We start from the raw sequence: 20,259 nt of genomic DNA, 5'->3' as shown, positions 1-20,259 counted from the left end.
ACAGATACAGATACAGATATGGATAGGGATACAGATAGAGATACAGATGTCTTCCTGGGAGAAAACAGAGATCAAAAAGTGCTAATCTTGACTCTGCTGTCTTTCTTCAGATTCTCTCCTGTCCTCTAGGCCCATGGTTCCCAACTCTGGAAAATCCTTCTGTTCTTTCCATTTTTAAATGGTAAGCTTGACTGGGAGAGCCTTTATCCAAAGTGTAGCTGGCATCACTGGAGTTCACAGTGACTCAAAGAAACAAAGCTATCCCACACCCTGGAAAATAAGACTGATCGCTCAGAGATTTTATAACAAACTGGCCTCTCCTTTTTACATTACGTCCTCTCCCTCCGGCCCTTGCCCCTCCACCTGCCCCTTCATCCACACCTTGCTGCCTCTCACACTGACAGTCCCCTATGTCAGTTCTGTTGACCTCCCTGGGTCCCCGCCCCAGTCGTACTCACAGGTTGGGATGCTTGCACAACTGGTGACCCCACCAGGGGGAGAGTCATGGCCAGGAGTAGCACAGGGGCAGCTGAACAGACCATGGCTCAGCGAAGCGGTCCTCAAGAGTCCTCCGGCTGCTGCATGATGCAAATTTCCTCAGAGAAGAGCTGGCAAGGCTCAGCACAGCTGGGATGGGAGGGAAGAGGGGGCAGGAGCCAGCCAAATTTACAGAGGAAGTGCTACAGTCTGTGACTGAGTCACATGGTCATCCAGGTCCCTGTGGGGCCCCAGTGAGAATGGTCTGCACAGTTTCCCCCTGGGGTCTGAACCAAGAACTCGGTTCACAGGAGAGGACTTGGGCGTTCTAGGTCACAACAAGCAATGTGCCAATAAGCCAGGGATCTGGGAAATCTGGATTGTCCTGAAACTTCCAGGAAGCTGGATCACTGAGCAACAGTAGAAAAGACAAACATTAGGACTGATTTCTAGCTTAAAATTATTTCCAGAGTCTTAAATTTAACCAAGAAAAATTCTGGGAGAAATTATTAAGTAATTTCACAAAATATTTTTGAAGTGAGGACGGCTTTTCTAAACAAGACACAAAACCCAGAAAGCCAGAAAGAAAATAAATTAGACTGTTTAAAAAGCTTTAAATGGGGGATGAAAAGAACATTAGGGTAAAAGGTGAAAGACAACATGTTTGTAGCACCATGATTGAATAAAGGGCCAACCTTAACATAAGAATTTTTTTTTTTTAAAGATTTATTTATTTATTTAACAGAGATAGCCAGCGAGAGAGGGAACACAAGCAGGGGGAGTGGGAGAGGAAGAAGCAGGCTCATAGCGGAGGAGCCTGATGTGGGGCTCAATCCCATAACGCCGGGATCACGCCCTGAGCCGAAGGCAGGCGCTTAACCGCTGTGCCACCCAGGCGCCCCAACATAAGAATTTTTTATCTTACATCACTAAGATAGAAAATGGGCAAAAATTAGAAAAAGTCAGTTTACTGAAAAATATCAACAGTTTGATAAACATATAAAAAATTCACATTGAAATAAGAAAATAAAACTGAAAACAAAAAAGACAAAGACAAAAATAAGAAAACAAAAAAGAAAAAAGTAAAAAAAATGAGATAAGAAAATACTGTCACCTACTAATTATCAAAAGACAAACTACTGATTATATTCGGTGCTGACAAAGGGTAGTGATACATGCATACAAAAGCGTGTGTACAAGGATGTTCGAGGCAGAGTTGTTCGTGACAGCCAATGAGTTAAACAACCAAAATGTCCATTCAGAAGGGACATTTCCAAACAACAGAACATTGTTGTGGAGAAAAAGTGAAGTAACTCTATTTTGGAGTGGAGTTCAATATATATGGTGAAGTGTAAAGTCTATATTATGCTGCCTTTTACATAAAAAGGGGAATCAATATTCAATATCTGTGTTTTTTATACCTAGAATATTTCTGGAAAAACACATCAGAACATTGGCAACTGTTGCTTCTGGGGAAGGGGATTAAGGGTGCAGATGTGTCTGTTTGATACATATTTTTTCTAAACATAGGCATGTATTTTCCTAATTAAAAAAAGGAAGAGTAGATTTAAACATGCACACATATACACACGAACATACATACGTGCATAAACACACACATGTGTGCGCGCACACACACACACACACACACACACATACACACAAGACATAGGGTAAAACCCTAGCCTCGATACATTTCTACTTCCACCACCACCTCAACTGTCCCCTTGCTAGGATGGCTGCCAAAGGTCATGGCTGTCAGCTATGCTTGACACACAGAGCAATGACATGCATGGGAGCAAAGACTTTGTTAATAAGTGATTTCAGAAAACTTGAGAGTGGGAAAGAATCAGGTTTGAGAACGTGGAGCGGGGATGCCATCAGCATGTTGGGAACTGTCCACTGCAGCTGCAGGTGGTCTCAGAGGGGCCAGGGTGATACAGGCCACCACCAGCTTCGGCCACAGTCACCAGAGTGCGTCAGTCCAAGCACGAAGTGGTCCTGGATGATGTTCAACAGGGTCTGTCAAGGGGCAGGGACTACAGAAGAGAGAGATGGAACAGTTTCTGTAATTTGAGAGAAGTTTCAAACACTTTTGCCTGTACAAAAAATACTGAGAAAAGATTGGAAGGGAAGCTACAGGCTCTAGAAAGTATCTGTTGACTTTACCTCAGGATTCCTCAAGGCTTCACACTGCGCACCAGAGGCCTTAAATGATATTTGTTTTAAATGAATCAATGGATAAATGACACACACCAAGGGGCACCTGGGTGACTCAGTCGGTTAAGCTTCTGACACTTGATCTCAGCTCAAGTCTTGATTTCAGGGTCGTGCGTTTGGGCCCATGTGGGATTCCACACCCAGTGTGGAGCCTACCTAAAAAAAAAAAGAAAAGAAACACATCAAGACATCAACAGTGGTTTTAACTAAATGGTAGGATTTGGCATGTTTTTCTATGTTCTGTATTTTTCAATTTTGTATTCTATAATGGAAGAGCAGTCCTAATAAAAATATCAAATCTTGGGGTGCCTGGGTGGCTCAGTCGCTTAAGTGACCCACTCTTGATTTCGTCTTAGTCATGCTTTGGAGGGGGGGAGGTCCCTGCTCGGCAGAGAGTCTGCTTGAGATTCTCTCCTTTTCCCTCTGTCCCTTCTCACCCCCCTGCTCGCGTGCACTTTCTCTCTCTCAAATGAATAGATCTTAAAAACAAACAAATCTTACAGTCTCAACTCCTCTCTTATAGACCAACCAGGTTCAGAGTCCTTCAGGTTTGCCCAGGTGTCACTGGTTTCCAGGAAGCAGTCAGAGGCTGAATCAGGTCTCAGGCTTAGGGTGGGGTTCAGACAAACACGTACTTAATTGCTGTCACCTACCTACTCCCAAGTCGAAGGTCAACTGTAAGGTTCTTGGCCTCTGTCCTTCTAAATACCTAATGATACTTGGAAACCAGTTAAGTTTCCACCCCTGCTGGCAGCTTCTCTGGGCTCCTAGGTTGCACCCTGGGCAAAAGAAATTTCCTTTCTATTCCTTTGTGCTTTGAGCCCTCCAGGCCATGTCAGCGGAGTCTTTGATAAAAAGGTTTGTAATCTCTGCTTCTCTTATCTGTATTCGAAAAGGTTATCTTAGGAAGTTTTACCTCCTTTACTATGTAAGCTACTAATAGATTATTAAAGAATAAATGCAGCTTAGACCTTTACCCCATATGAATCCTAACTTCTTATTCTCTTTCCACCTGACGCGGCATGACATTATTGGAAATATTAAATGATAGGTTGTTAGACTGGGAAGGGACTTTAGCTGAGATATTGAAGCAGGCAGGCTGGGTCCGAGGATCCAGAGGGGGGATCGCACAGGCCCAGCCAAGAGGCTCCTTGGCTTTGCATAGAAGTCAAATGAGTGTGAGGAGGAAGTGAAAACAGAGTTCACTGAATGGCGTGAGTGACAAGAGAATAGCAGATGGAGTGTCTGGGAGACTCGGAAAAGAAAGGAGAGTTAGTCTCATTGTTGCTGGGGGTTAGGGGTCCTGGATACGTGTTCCTTCAGGAATCCAGGGTAGGGTCCAATCAAAGGTGAATGATAGGTGTTATTTCATCAACTGTTGAAGGTAGGGAGCATTGATGCCAGCGTCAGCTGAGGTTTGTTTGAAGCTAATGTCCTAGAACATGTTTGGAATCCCGCTCTTCTTAGCCATTGTCAGGTGTTTGGGGGCCAAGGATGAAACTCAGAGAATGGTTAACTCTCTTGCTTCCCTCTTGGAGTGGGAATGTAGCTTCTCTGGTTTTTACTCAGATGCCAGGTGAAATACAGAACGTTGAGTAAATAGGGCCTCGCAGGAAAACAGCAGAAACCAAGCCTTTTCAGTTTCCCTACCTCAATTATTATCTACTCCATCTACTCCAGCTCTCTTACTTTACAGAAAAGGAAAAGGAGCCAGGAGATCACACAGCTAGTGGATGGCAGAACCAGAGCTTAAAGCCGGGTCTTCTGACTTTGAATCTGAGGAATTAGATAAAGGGAATTAAGATAGATCAATTTAAATATAGAATCATAGGAACTTCTGGCCACAAAAATGCATTAAAGATAGTATGAGATAGCATTTGATCCCACAAAGAAGACAGTTCTTCAAAAAAGCTTCTTTTCCTAAGGAGGAGAGGAGATGAATATAATATAAAAACAGGACGGAGTATGGAGAGTTTGTGTGTAAGAATCAAGCAGTTCTTTCAAAGTCAGCTCATGAGTACCTTGCTTATCTAGATGTACTTAATTCAGCAAATGTGACCATTGGGAACAAAGCTGTGATCTACAAGGAAAAATATGAAATGTCTTATACAAATCATAAAAGGCTGTGAGTGGTAATATGACTCCATGAAAGAAGAACAATTCTTTTTTCTATGAACAACTACATGTTAAGGTTGGAGAAGCAGCAACTGATGGAGAAGCAGACACAGGAATCGGACAGCTGGGGATCAAGAGCAGCTTCGTTACTGGCAGAGCTGAGTGAGAGAAGGTGGTTCGGATCTCAGCCAGATGCCCTTCCCAATACATCCTCCCCGAACTGAATTTACCTAGCCCAGTCCCTGACATAGCCAGGCATCTCCGGGTCTCCCTTGGGGGGACGGAGTTGCTCAGAATGAGTCTGCAGGACTGGCCATTTCCAAAGAGGGAGCACCCAGAGCATATTCTGCCTGTCTTACCAGGCAGTGAAATCCCTTTTTGCTTGCGGAAGAGGGAGAGGGAGCAGAGACTATATCCTTCTGGGGAGAAGTTCCCTTGCCTCGGTGGAAATGTGAAAAGAAAAGAGTAAACGTTCCTTGCCAACACCATGCAAAATTATAACAAGATTTATTTCAATACTCTCGTGAAAGAGAAAACTGGAAAACTTCATATAACTAATGACAAAATATACAAATGAGTAGATTTTATAAAATCAGTAAACCTAGGAAATCTGTTTCAACACCTTGCTACAAGCCATAGGGGAATGTGTGCCAAGAGACTTGTTCTGGAAGCCTGCTGTTACTGCTTCTATTCCACTTACTTTCTGACTCACTTCCTCAAATTACCCTCCGCCCATAATCCCAGGTATAGCATGCAAGTGGTCACTTTACACAGTCCTGCTACGGCTCCCTGACTACAGTACAGTCAGTTGAGGACACATCAAACGCCATGTTGGAACATTTCTCTCTTCTGAGATATTCTGGGAGCTGGAACTAGTGAGGGCCTGAATTTGGACCTGCAACATGTAAATCTCACCAGCTACTAGTTCTCGGTCATATGGACTGGGGAAATGGTCTGCGCTCAAAGAAAGAGTGAGGATAAAGTGTGAACAAAAATGGAAAGAAACAAGAAGAGAGCACATTGTTTCAACTTTAGTTTGTTTTTGATGCTCCTTTGCACTCCTGATATTGAGTTCCATCAGGGGCCCCAGCTTCTTTTAATTATTTCCCTTCTTGCTTGAGCTAGTTAGAGCAGGTTTCTGTTATTTGCAGCTAAAGGAATGTGTATGGACACATGCTCAGAAAAGCCAAGGAAGCTGTGATGGCAGAAAAGTGGTTATTACATTAAGTTACAGAATTAAAGAAGCTTGTGATTCAAGACAGTCACTTCATCTTTCTAGAGACCTCGCTTTTCACATCAATACAATGAAGCAGTTGAATTATGTGATCTTTGTAGCACAGCTGACCCTTGAACAACATGGGTTTAACCTGTGCGGGTCCACTTAGATGCAATCTTTTTCAATAAATACAGTATGGTGCTATAAATGCATTTTTTCTTTCTTAACGATTTTTTTCTTTCTTCCTTTTTTCTTTTTTGAATAGTTGACACATGATGTTATGTTAGTTTCAGGTGTACAGCACAATGGTTCAACAGCTCTATACCTGATGCCGTGCTCGCTACAAGTGTAGCTACCACCTGGCACCAAAAAACACTATTACAATACCATTGACTAGATTCCCTATGCTGTGCCTTTCATTCCTGTGACCTATTCATTCTGTACCTGGAAGCCTGTAACTTCCACTCCCCTTCACCCCTTTTGCCCACCCCCTTCCACTCTCCTCCTTATGATTTTCTTAACATTTTCTTTTCTCTAAGTTACTTTATTCTAAGAATGCACTATATAATATATATAACACACAAAATAGATGTTAACTGACTGCTTCTGTTATCAGTAAGGCTTCTGGCCAACAGTAGGCTATTAGAGGTTAAGTTTTGGGGGAGTCGGAAGGTATACATCGATTTTTGACTGTGCGGGCGTTAGCATCCCTAACCTTCAAGTTGTTCAAGGATCAACTGTACTTTAAAATCTTGTTCCATTTTCTTCTGGCCCTCATGGTTTCTTTCCTTCTTTCTTTTCTTTCTTTCTTTTTTTCTTTCTTTCTTCCTCTTTCTTTTCTTCCTTCCTTCCTTCCTTTCTCTTTCTTTCTTTCTTTCTTTCTTTCTTTCTTTCTTTCTTTCTTTCTTTCTTTCTTTCTTTCTTTTTCTTTCTTCCTTCCTTCCTTTCTTCTTTCTTTCTTTCTTTCTTTCTTTCTTTCTTTCTTTCTTTCTTTCTTTCTTTCTTTCTTTCTTTCTTTCTTTCTTTCTTTCTTTCTTCTTTCCTTTCTTGAATTTATTTATTTATTTGACAGAGAGAGACAGCCAGCGAGAGAGGGAACACAAGCAGGGGGAGTGGGAGAGGAAGCAGCAGGCTCCCAGCGGAAGAGCCCGATGTTGGGCTCTATCCCAGGACCCTGGGATCACGCCCTGAGCCGAAGGCGTCTAGACGCTTAACGACTGTGCCCCCCAGGTGCCCCTGGCCCTCATGGTTTCTAATGCAAAATCCATAGTTATTGTTCCCTTGTAAGTAATGTATCATTTCTGTGCTGCTTTCAAGTTTTTTTCCTTTGTCTTGAAACTGTTATGATGTGGCTAGGCTGGGTTTTTTTGTTTGTTTGTTTGGTTTGGTTTTTTTTTTAGGCTAATCCTGTTTTGGATTCACTGAGCTTTTCGCATATGTAGCTTTATGTATCCCATCAAATTTGAGCATTTCAGCCATTATTTCTTCAAATATTTTTTCTGCACCACATTCTTTCTCCTCTCTTTCTTGGACTCTAATGACAAATGTTAGATTTTCCCCCCTGTATTATTTTTTTCATAGACCCCTGTAGCTTTGCTCAGTTTTTCAATTTTTTTTTTTCTCTTTCTTGTGAATAACAGATGTGACTGAGTTAAGGATCTTGAGATAGGAAGGTTATCCTGGATTATCCGGGTGGGCCCAATGTAATCACCAGCATCCTTATAAAAAGAAGACAGGACTATGAGGGACAAAACAGAAGATCTACAACAGAAGCAGAGGTTGGGGTGATGTGCTTTGAAGCTGGAGAAAGGGGCCACGAGCCAAAGAATGAAGGCAGCCTCTAGGAGCTGGAAGAGGCAAGGAAATGGATTCCTCTCCAGAGCCTCCAAAAGAAATGCAGCCCTGCTGACATCTTGATTTTAACCTCATAAGATTCACTTCAGATGTCTGATCCTCATGACTGTAAGATACGACGTTTGTTTTGTTTTAAATCACTATATTTGTAGTAATTTGTTACAGAAGCAATATGAAACAAATAGAATCCATGCAGTAATTTAAAAATTGTTTGATTACTGTTATTACCATTTGGATCTTTAAATTTTCTGTTTCTTCACTGAAACTTCATCTTCTCATTCATTTCAAGAATGTTCATACTTATGACACTTTTATAATAATTGCTTTAATATCTTTTTTTTTAAATAATTCCAACATCTATGTCATTTCAGCATTGTTGTCTGTTGATTGTTTTTTTTCCCATGTGAGTTGAGATTTCCTATTTTTTTTTATAAACCGAGTAATTTTGGATTGTATCTGGACATTTGATGTTATGCCGTTTAAAGCCTATGGAAAATGTTAATTTTTTTGTGTTAGCAGGGATTGACCTGGTTTGGTTCAGGTCATGAGATCTGACTAACCCACTGTGGATTGTATTTTTAACATCAGTTCCCTTTCCAAAAGTCTGCAGTGCTATTCAGATCTGCTGCATATATACCCCCCAGTGGCCAGTATGGGCCCTGGTGATGGTCTGTCTCACTGTGGTTCTATGCGTATAGTATGCTATTTAGGGTCAGATTTATGCATGCACAACTGCGAGATGATCCCAGAGTTCATAAAACTCAATGGGGTTGTCTTCCTGAACTCTTTCTCTCTCAAGTTATTCAAATCACTCTGGAATAATACTCTTGTCAAGGTAGCAGGCATATAGCACACTTATACCTCTGTTTTATTAAACACATTTTTTAAGTGCATCACAGAATGCCTATCACCCAGATTCCCTTAAATAACACTCTTCTCAAAGCAGCATGCATACAGCTCTTATAATCATCTTTTTCTTTTTTCTTTTTTTTAGAGGGTGGGAGAGGGAGAGAGAGATTCTTAAGCAGGTTCCATGTTTAGTGTGGAGCCCCATGCGGGGCTCGATCTCACGACCCCGAGATCATGACCTGAGCCAAAATCAAGAGTCAGATGCTTAACCCACTGAGCCACCCAGGCGCCCCTTTGTTACATTTGTTTAAAAAAAATTCTCTAGGGGCGCCTGGGTGGCACAGCGGTTAGGCGTCTGCCTTCGGCTCAGGGCGTGATCCCGGCGTTATGGGATCGAGCCCCACATCGGGCTCCTCTGCTGTGAGCCTGCTTCTTCCTCTCCCACTCCCCCTGCTTGTGTTCCCTCTCTCGCTGGCTGTCTCTATCTCTGTCAAATAAATAAATAAAATCTTTAAAAATAAATAAATAAATAAATAAATAAAATAAAATAAATTCTCTAAATGAATTACAGAATGGCAATCATATCCATTCCCTTAAAACATCGTTTTCTTTGTAGCAGATGGATGGCACTCTTACAGTCACTGGTATTACACGTGTTCCTAAAGTTTCTCCAAATGCATTACAGAAAAGCTAAGTATTCTTAGAACACTTAAAAACATCCTTTATAGGGGCGCCTTGGTGGCTCAGTCAGTTAAGCGTCTGCCTTTGGCTCAGGTCATGATCCCAGGGTCCTGGGATTGAGCCCCAACTCAGGCTCCCTGTTCAGTGAGGAGTCTGCTTCTCCCTCTCCCTCTTCTGCTCCCCCTTGCTCGTGCTCTCTCTCTCTGTTAAATAAATAATATGTTTAAAACATCCTTTACAGGATAAGATCCAACCTCCTCAAGACTAACTGATGTAATGAGATGGGTAGAGGCCATTTGATGGGTCACAATTACCAACAGGACGTGAACTGATCACACAATACTCAGGTCAAATAAAAAAGAGGGTGAGTACCATGCTGTCTCCTTGAACTTGTAGAATTAGTTTGGACCTTTATCTCACACCTAAAGAATAAATCCCACCAAACAGGAGTTTGCATTCAATTAAAATTTCACTGTGTTGGGGCAAAAATGATATACTTATATTAAAAACATAAAAACAAGAAAATAAACAATTTATTTAAAAAAGCAACTTTGATTTTAGTTTATTAGAGCAATGCAGGCTTATTGAAAAAAATTAAAATAATTAAAGACAATGTGTAATTTAGAAACTGAAAGTACTCATGGGTCTTTTTCTGGTCATGAAACGAACCAAACTGTATACTTTGCTTTTGAGTTATTTACTTTAAAAGTGTTATGTTTCCTGTTCTTGTTTTTGAAAAATGAAGTGACCACAACTTTCATGTTGCTCTCTCACACACAAAAGAAATATACAAAAAAGTTGTTTTTTACTTAATATAGCTCTCAGATTGTTTTTTCTTGGAAGTCTGTGAATTTTAAACAAATTTTAGAAAGGAAATTTATTAAAGAATGGCCCAAGAAGTGGAAATAACCTACCATACACAAATAGTAGAATGAATAAACAAATCATAGTTTTACAATGTGCCACCATACTTCATTTTAAAAAAAAAATTATTATTTATTTACTTGAGAGAAAGAGAGCGGGTATGTGCACACGTGTGCGCATGTGCAAAAGAGAGAAAGAGAGCGAGTGTGAGCAGGGGGAGAGGGAGAGGGAGAAGCAGGCTTCCTGCTGAGCAGGGAGCCTGATTCGGGACCATATCCCAGGACCCTGGGATCATGACCTGAGCCAAAGGCAGACGCTTAATGGACTGAGCCACTCAGCACTCACACCGTACTTTAAAACCAGGCAGAAATTAAAGTGAATGAACTAGATCTATTATGTATGGATGCGGATCAACCTTAAAACAATGTTAAGTCTAAAAAATGTTGTAAATGGTAGGAACAGTGGGATACCATTAAGTACACACACACCTGCACATATGTATGCCCAAAATAATGCTGTATTGAATCTGGATGTGAACATATATAATGAAAGTATAAAATATGAATAGGAATGATAAACAACCTCAAGATCATGGTTATTTCTGGGGATAAAAGGGAAAGAGATAGTAAAGATCTGGAGCTTCAGCTGAAACAAAAAAGAAACAAAAGTCCTGAAACATGCCTGGCAAAAGATTAACATCTGTTAATTCGTGGTGCTGTGTGGATTGCAAGTATATTACCTTCCATATGTTATAGTTAAAATGGATGATGATGACGATGATGATGGAGACAGAGATGAGGAAACCTTCCTGGGTTTGACTGTTAAGAGAATATTTGGGGGTACCTGGGTGGCTTAGTTGGTTGACTAATGTTTGACTTTTGATCTCAGCTCAGGTCTTGATCTCAAGGTCTTGATCTCGGGGTTATGAGTTCAGGCTCTGGGCTGGGCTCCATGCTGGGCAATTAAAAAAAAAAAGAAGACTATTTGATTCATCCTTATGCTTTTTCTCCTAAAAGATAAGTTTTTTTTTAATGGTGTAGCATTTTTTTAAAGGAAACTTTAAATTTTAGAATAGTTATACATTTACAGAGAAATTGCAAAGATAGTAGAGAGAGTTTTCATATAGTCATACTTCTATTATAAACATTAGTATGGTAAATCTGCCACAATTAACGAACTGATATTCGTAATTATTTTAAACTGAAGTCTGTAGTTATTCAGATTCCTCAGTTTTTTAAAATCTAATGTCCTTTTTCTATTTCAGGATCTCATCCAGGAAATCACAATACATTTAGCCATCATGTTTCCTTAGGCTCCTGTAGAATGTCTGGTATTTTGTAGAAAGTCCCTCGATTGACGGTGTCCTTTATTTTACCATTCTTTTTTTTTTTTTAAAGATTTTATTTATTTATTTGACAGAGATAGAGACAGCCAGCGAGAGAGGGAACACAAGCAGGGGGAGTGGGAGAGGAAGAAGCAGGCTCATAGCGGAAGAGCCTGATGTGGGGCTCGATCCCATAACGCCAGGATCACGCCCTGAGCCGAAAGCAGACGCTTAACCGCTGTGCCACCCAGGTGCCCCCCTTATTTTACCATTCTGAGCAAAGTGTAGAACTCTTACCTTCTTTTTTTTATCTCACTTCCCTCTCCCTTTTATAATATAGTTGTCTTTAATATTTCTTCTGCATACATTTAAAACTACACCAGTGTTATACTTTTTTAAAACCAGCAAATATAATTTAGAAAACTCAGACAGAGAAATACCTATTGTATTTACCCATATTTTTGCTTGCCATGTTCTTTCTCCTTTCTTGATGTTTCAAGGCTCTCTCTTTTATCATTTTTCTTTTGTTTAGAGAACTTCTTTTGGCCATTCTTTTATTTTCTTTCTTTTAAAAAATTTTTATTTTTTATTTAAATTCAATTAATTAACACATAATGTATTATTAGTTTCAGAAGTAGAGGTCAGGGATTCATTAGTCTTAAATAATACCCAGTGCTCATTACATTATGTTCCCTCCTTAATGTCCATCACCCAGTTCCCCCATCCTCTCGCCCCCTCTCCCTTCCAGCAATTCTCAGTTTGTTTCCTATGATTAAGAGTTTACTAGCCCAGCTGGTATCCTTATAATCATTATTCTGAACGCTAGTTCCAACATCTTGCTTATGTCTACACTGATTAGGTCCCTGGTAGTCAGTACTGCCTCTTGTTCTCTTTTTTGAGGTGAGTTTTTCTGTCTTGTTATTCTTGCAGAAAGCGATTGCTTTTCTTTTTGTAGAGTTGCAGCTATTCTTAGGTCTCTGCTTGAGTTCGCAGGTGTTCAGAATGATTTGATAGCTATCTAGCTGAATTCCTGGGACCAAACGAAACTAAGGTCTCCTACTCCTCCGCCATCTTGGATTATCTCTGCTAAAAGACAAGTTTGTGGATGCAATATATATAGTATGTCTTTACATAGTCTAAACACACAGATGCCCTCTCCGTTTTTTCTTCCAGTTATCACACTTTAATATGTATGTATGTATGTAAATAATCTCTGTGCCTGATGTGGGGCTCAAACTCTCAACCCCAAGATCAAGAGTTCCATTCTCTTCTGACCGAGCCAGCCACGCACCCCACACACTTTAATATTTAAAGACAAAAAGGGTTGATTTTTCTATTATTTTACATTTTTTAAAAAAACATACACACAGAGGTCTAACAGCCAAAATGCACAAAGGAAATGAGCTTCTATTCTGCCCCCCATAGTCCTATCCTGTGGATGATGCTGTAGGGGCCCCCCCTCCACATAGCAATTCACTGTTGCTTCTCTGCACTACAGCCACATTCTACTCTGATGTATTTGCTCGGTTTCATGACACGGGCATGTCCCTGCCCACGGCTCCATTCTAAGATAAAACCCGAACAGTTGTTAATGGTCAGGGTACATCCCTCCGATGGTATCAGCAACTACCCCACAGTGGGAGAGTGAGGGGATATTCTGGTTAGGAGCAGTTTAGTGGAAGGGGTGGCATGGCCAGAGCTGGAGTCACGGTCTGCATTGCTGCAGTCTGGTATCAGAGTGGGGACAGAGCTGTAAGTCAGGACAGCATGAAGGGTACAGATGAGGTTGGGACTCTGTGAGATAAAACAGGAGAGTTCCCCTCACCAGGTTTAGATAGAATGAATGTGTCAACATTTTAAATAAAAATAGAAGTAATCCAGATAATCCACATAACTGTTGAATCAGTATGCTGTACACCTGAAACTAATATATAACATTATATGAAAAAAAATCAATCCTAAGAATCAGCAGTTCAAATACTACTGAATTGCAATTTTTTCCCATTAAGACAGCTCAGCTATCGCAGTAACAATCTAGATCCGTCTGGGACAAGAAGGTAGAGCCCCCAGCATTCCCTCTGACAGCCCTGTGCTGGGCCCTAGAAGGATCTGTATTTGCAGCTTTTCAGTCTCGAAGACCACAGGAAGAGCCAGGGTCATAAAGGAAGGCTGCCCTGGAAAAATCCGCAGTTTTGAGCCTCAGGTAAGGAGAGATCCAAAGCAGCTCTGGCTTTGGACCCAACCGTCTCTGGGCACATCTCTGTCAGACTCCATGGTCTCTCCTACAGTGATTTATCTGGATCCTGTCATCCTTTTTCAGCTCCTCCTCAGTCTTCCCAGTACCTTCGAGAGCAACTCCTCTCCAGGGCTGGGGTGATGGCGGCCATGGCTGCCAGGAACTCCAGCCACAGGTGCCTTCTTTATGAGAGAATTGTTTCTTCTAATATATATCTAGGCTTTCATTTCTAAAAGTAAAGTCTTTACTTCTAGCACTTCATAAAGCTTAAAGGCTGTGCCTGTACAAAGATGGGATTTTTAAAATTACCGATTAAAAGTGCTTTATCCTCCTTAATTCTCCCCTTGGCTTTTTACCTATTTCCTTATTTGCAAGCCTTATTCCTTTATAGGACTTGGGCTCTTTTTGAATCCATTTTATTGTCTTCATTATTTCAAATTTCTCTACAGAAACTGTTATTTCTCTTTCTGTTGATTACCTACCTACTGATTTAAGAGGGGACTGGCTGGTGGCTACCTCAACGGTTTGCTTCTGAAACGATCCTTTTTGGACTTTCTTATCCCTATTCTCACGCCTAACCGGAAAGAGAAATCCAGTATGAGAAATTTGCTGATGCTTACATCAAATCCTTACAACCATCTTCCCATTGATAAGAGACAGGTTATCCTAAACAAGCACCCTATTAACACGTGTCCCTTCCTACTTTATAAAATGTTAGAACTTTACAGTTTTATACTATACTGCAGGACTTTATAGTTCTACAGTTCTCGCTTTGCAAATTTGCCATAATGTTCTGGCAGATATGTCTTAAAAAGTACCAAATTCGAAGCAACTTTATCTAAAATAATAAAAAGCCCATAAACTATAAACACCAAGTTCATGATATTCTTCTGTCTTTCCCTGGTCATCAATATACTTTTGGTTGTAGGAAGTGTGTACTTGCTATTTTGTGCTTTTCTTTTGAATATAATGTTATTTTACTTTTCAAAATTGAGATAAAATTCACTTATAAAATTTTAAAGGGTACATTTCGGGGCGCCTGGCTGGCACAGTCGTTAAGCGTCTGCCTTCGGCTCAGGGCGTGATCCCGGCGTTCTGGGATCGAGCCCCACATCAGGCTCCTCCGCTGGAAGCCTGCTTCTTCCTCTCCCACTCCCCCTGCTTGTGTTCCCTCTCTCACTGGCTGTCTCTCTGTCAAATAAAAAATAAAATCTTTAAAAAAAAATAAAAAATAAAGGGTACATTTCAATAGTTTTTAGTATATTCATTAAGGGTGTGCAACCACCACCATTATCTAATTCCAGAACATTTTCATCATCCTAAAAGAAACCCTGTACCTGTCAGTAGTTATTCTCAATCCTCCTCACCCTCATCCTCTGGCAATCACTAATCCACTTTCTGTTTCTATGGATTTACATATTCTGGACATTTCATACAAATGAAACCATACAGCATATGGCCTTTTGTGCCTGGCCTCTTTCACTTAGCATAACGTTTAAAGGTTCATCCATGTTGTAGCATGTATCAGTCCCTCATTCCTTTATATGGGTGAATAATATCCCATTGTTTGGATGTACACATTTTGTTTATCCATTCATCAGTTGATAGACATTTAGGTTGCTTCCATTTTTTTTTTTTTTTGCTATGATGAAAAATGCTCCTCTGAACATTTATGTACAGGTTTTGGGGTATATACCCAGGACTGGTATTGCTGGGCCATATGGTAACTCTGTTTAACTTTTTGGGGCAACTGTCAAAGATTTTCCTATATGTGCTGCATCATTTTGCAATTCCACCAGCAACAACACACAAGAATTCCAATTTCTCCTCATCCTTGCCAACACTTGTTATTTTCTGGAGTTTCCTCTATTTTTTTTTTTTTTGCACCCACTCATGTATATTTTTAATGATTATATATTTTATCACATTGATTTACCATAGTTTATAGTTTGGGTCCTTAATTCATTGGACATTTTGATTGTCTGCATTTTGCCCCTGCAATGATAAATATGGCTCTTTCTAAGTAATGGCAATAAAGATTATTTTCTTTCAGATGATTTCCTGGAAGTATGTTCTTCCAATGTGGGATTACTAGGGCAACAAATATGAAGCGTATTATAGCACCTGTTGCTGCCAGCAACATACATTTCTCTATTCCCTCACAGTCCAATTTAATTTAGTGAAAACTTACTAAAGTCCCTCTCTTCCTTGCTGCTTGCTGCCTGTGGAGGGGGCAGCTTCTTCTACTCAGCATCACGGTTGCCCTCAGACTTCTAGTGAAGCCCAGGATTGTTAAAAAGAGGACCAAGAAGTTCATCTGGCACCAGTCAGACTAATATGTCAAAATTAAGGGCAACTAGGGGTGCCTGGGCGGCTTAGTCGGTTAAGAGTCTGCCTTCACGCCTGGGTGGCGCAGTCGTTAAGCATCTGCCTTCGGCTCAGGGTGTGATCCTGGCGTTATGGGATCGAGCCCCACATCAGGCTCCTCCGCTATGAGCCTGCTTCATCCTCTCCCACTCCCCCTGCTTGTGTTCCCTCTCTCACTGGCTGTCTCTCTTTCGAATAAATAAATAAAATCTTAAAAGAAAAAAAAAAGAGTCTGCCTTCGGCTCAGGTCATGATCTCAGGGTCCTGGACTCAAGCCCCAACTTGGGCTCCCTGCTCAGTGGGGATCCTGCTTCTTCCTCTCCTCCCTGCTCATGCTCTCTCTCACTATCTCTGTCTCATTCTCTCAAACAAAGAAAGAAAATCTTAAAAAAAAATTACATGCAACTGGTGGAAATCCAGAGGCATTGACAATAGGGTGCACAGAAGATTTGAGGGCCAGATCTTGATGCCCAGCATTGGTTATGGGAGCTACACCATAACAAAGCACATGCTGCCCAGTGGCTTCTGGAAGTTCTTAGTCTACAATTTCAAGCAGCTTGAAGTGCTGCTCATGTGCAAAAAATCTTACTGTGCAGAATTGCTCACAATGTTTCCTCCAAGAACCACAAAACCATTGTGGAACGAGCAGCCCAACTGGCCATCAGAGTCACCAATCCCAATGCCAGGCTGTGCAGCAAAGAAAGTGAATAGGTAGCTTATGTGCATGTTGTATTTATGTTAATAAAACCATAAAACTACCAAAAAAAAAAAAAAGCTTACTGAGGACTTACAGAGTACTAGGCATTATGCTAGGTCCGAGCTTTACAGACGTGGTCCTTACCCTCAAGGCACTTAAAGTCCAGTCAGACAGATAAGAAAATAGCTAATTTCATAACATGTAAGTATGAAGAAAGAGGTATGTACAGGATGCTATGTAAGCACAAAGAAACAGTGGGAAATCAAGCCTGCATATGCGTGTGTGTGTGTGTGTGTGTGTGTGTGTGTGTGTGTGTGTGTTGGAAAGAGAAGTCAAAGAGAGAGGAATAAAGACAAAAGTAATCAGAGCAATCAAGGGAGGAAGATGTTTCAAGGGAACAACAGCAGGCAGTGGAAGCTGATGAAAAGCTAGATAAGAAGCCTGAAAGTGTCCATCGGACTCAGCAACAAAGTGAGGTGCCTGGAAGCAGCCATTTCAGTGGAGCTGGTGAGGTTGGAAACCAGAGTGCAGAGTGTTGAGAGTGAGTGGGAGATTTGGAAGTAAGAGACAGATTACGTTGAGTAAACAAAGCTGTGTGACGAGGGTTTTTACTGTTTTAGTTTTTGATATTCTTTTACTCAATACTTTAAAACAATTCAAATATCATTGAATGGTTTCCAAATCTTTTCCCGATGAAGCTTACTTACTGTCCTGTCTTTAGCTGTTGTAGCTAATCTGAGGCAGTAGAGTGTTCGCAAAGTTGGTTGTAAGAACGCGTCCCAGCCTTCCGTGCAGGCTCCATTGCCAAGTGACTTCATCATTCTATCCATTAAGACGTGAATCTATTTTCCTTCCCATGAATCTGGGCTGGCCTGCTGATTTGCTTTGTCCATGAGAATGAGACAGAAGTGACACTTTGTGACTTCTGAGCCTAGGTCTTAGAAGGCTTTGCAGTTTCCATTTATGCTGTTTTGGGATAGTAATAAGACCAGCAAGACTAGCAGGACTGCCCAGCTAGACCTACCCCAAATTGCTGACCCACAGAATTATGAGCAAGTAAAATCGCTGTTATTTCAAGCTACTAAGTTTTGTGTGATCCGTTATGCGGCAATAAATAACTTTTACATCTGCCGAACCTTTTACTTTCCTGCAGCTCACGCCAACTGGTACATTTCATAATGAAAGTTTAAGTAAAATTATTAGTATACCTGAACTATTTCTGTATCTAATCGTCTAGATTATTTATCTAAATATTAATTCAGTATCTGTGAAATCTCAAAGTCTTCAGAGAGTTTTGTTTTAATTCCAACCGTTTTTCCTTATCCTTGAATCAATTCTCTGTCCAAGACAAAATATCTCACACTTTTAACAGTGAACTTTTTTTTTTTTTTAAGATTTTATTTATTTATTTGAGAGAGAGAGAGAGAGAGACAGCCAGCGAGAGAGGGAACACAAGCAGGGGAGTGGTAGAGGAAGAAGCAGGCTCCCAGCGGAAGAACCTGACGTGGGGCTTGATCCCAGAACTCCGGGATCACGCCCCAAGCCGAAGGCAGATGCTCAACGGCTAAGCCACCCAGGTGCCCCAACAGTGAATTTTTTAAAAGGAGTTGGTAAGGGGAGGAAGGAAGAAAGAGAGAAACTCTGAAGAGCCAGGACATTGGATAATACTGGTCATTCAAAGACTGCAGTAATAATGTACTCCTTGTCTGGGGTCCATGCTCTATTCAATTTTGTATCTCCAAGGTCTATAATGGTATCTGTATTTGGCACATGGCTAAAGTTCAACAAGGATACGTGAAGAGATAATGAAGTTGCTACTTCTACATATTGTTTCATATTTGTATGTCTTGTTTCCTGAAAGTAGAGCCAGCTTCTGCTAGAATTCTGGTCCAGCAGGCAGCACAGCCTTGGGTATATCAAGGAAGATCTCAAAGCCTTATGTAGTAGACATCTATGTTGGCAACTATTGCTTGAGCCCCTACCCCAGGTTTTTTGGGGATTCCTACAGGAAAATGAAGCACAGCAATATTTCCTACTCTCTTGCTCTTCTTAGGTTTTTCTGCTAGTACCATTCTCTTCTACCGAAAACTAAATAACTAGCGATCCAACTCCAGTGATCTCAAAGTTTCATGAAGACAAAAATAATCCTTACTCAAAAATGGGGCTTCTAGGGGCGCCTGAGTGGCTCAGTCAGTTAAACGTCTGCCTTCAGCTCAGGTCATGATCCCAGGGTCCTGGGATGAAGCCTGGCATTGGGGTCCCTGCTCAATGGGGAGTCTGCTTCTCTCTCTCCCTTGGCCCCTTCCCCTCTGCCCATGCTCTGTCTCTTTCTCTCTCTCAAATAAAAAAAATAAAATCTTTTAAAAATGGAGTGTCTTGTATGGCTCCATGTTCAAATTGAAATAATAAAAAGAATAGTGTTTACATTTGGTTATATTTGCAGACCTGACATTAGATGAGGCAAAAAGGAATACAGAAAAAGGCATAAGGAATAAGGAGATGGGGTGATGCCACTATGGCTACTCATCTGAATGATTTGTACTTGATTTACCTAGAGTTCTGCTTCCATTCTAGTGCAGTAATAATGGGGAGAGGGATGTTTGTATTGGAGAGGTATCAATTCCTGTTCAGAAAATACAGACGCTGGGTCACTACCAGAACTTCAAGAATGCTCAAAATAAGTCCAGTATAAAATTTTGCCTGAGGGATGCCTGGGTGGCTCAGTTGGTTAAGCATCTGCCTTTGGCTCAGGTCATGATCCCAGGTCCTGGGATCGAGTCCTGCATTGGGCTCCTTGCTCAGCGGGGAGCCTGCTGCTCCCTCTGCCTGCTGCTCCCCCTGCTTGTGCTCTCCCTCTCTCTCTGACAAATAAATAAAATCTTTAAAAAAATGAAATTTTGCCCAAGTTTTTTTTCTTTAGATTTTGTTTTTAAGTAATCTCTACACCCAACTCACAACCCTGAGATCAAGAGTTGCATGCTCCATTGACTGAGCCAGCTAGGCACCCATGTCTGAAATCAGTTTTTAAAAATAATTCTCCTTTTATGTATTAATACATAAAGAGATTTAAAATAAATTTAAATAGATTTAAATATAAATAGATTTAAAATCTATTTAAAAATAAATAGATTTAAAAATAAATCTCCTTATATGTAAGTCATGCTCATGAATAATGGCTAGAAAAGAGAAATAATAACTTGTCTTCAAAACAAGAATGGTAAGTATGCAGAGAGTCTAAATAAATTACTAGACCTGTCATTTGCCTCTTACTTCATATCACAGTAGGCTTCTGGTTCCCTCTGAACCTTTACACTGATTCTCTGGGTTTTGAATGACTATAGACACAACTGAGTTTGTGT

General features: G+C 40.8%; 1 protein-coding gene across 1 annotated transcript in view; it reads right to left on the bottom strand.

Annotated features, from left to right (window-relative positions):
• ADGRF3 (adhesion G protein-coupled receptor F3) overlaps window positions 1-20,259 on the bottom strand; it is a 32,504-nt gene that overhangs the window by 9,214 nt on the left and 3,031 nt on the right. The window contains exons 3-5 of the mRNA XM_045809247.2: window positions 11,120-11,230; window positions 2,647-2,853; window positions 459-2,516 (exon numbers count right to left, since the gene is read on the bottom strand). Coding sequence (XP_045665203.2) covers window positions 459-542 — 84 coding nt within the window. The 5' untranslated portion in view covers window positions 543-2,516; window positions 2,647-2,853; window positions 11,120-11,230. The remainder of the gene's footprint in view (window positions 1-458; window positions 2,517-2,646; window positions 2,854-11,119; window positions 11,231-20,259) is intronic.

This window comes from Ursus americanus, chromosome 7 (assembly GCF_024610735.1).
Source record: "Ursus americanus isolate L20-20 chromosome 7, mUrsAme1.1.p, whole genome shotgun sequence".
Taxonomy (NCBI): Eukaryota; Metazoa; Chordata; class Mammalia; order Carnivora; family Ursidae; genus Ursus; species Ursus americanus.
This window is presented reverse-complemented; position numbering and strand designations above follow the sequence as displayed.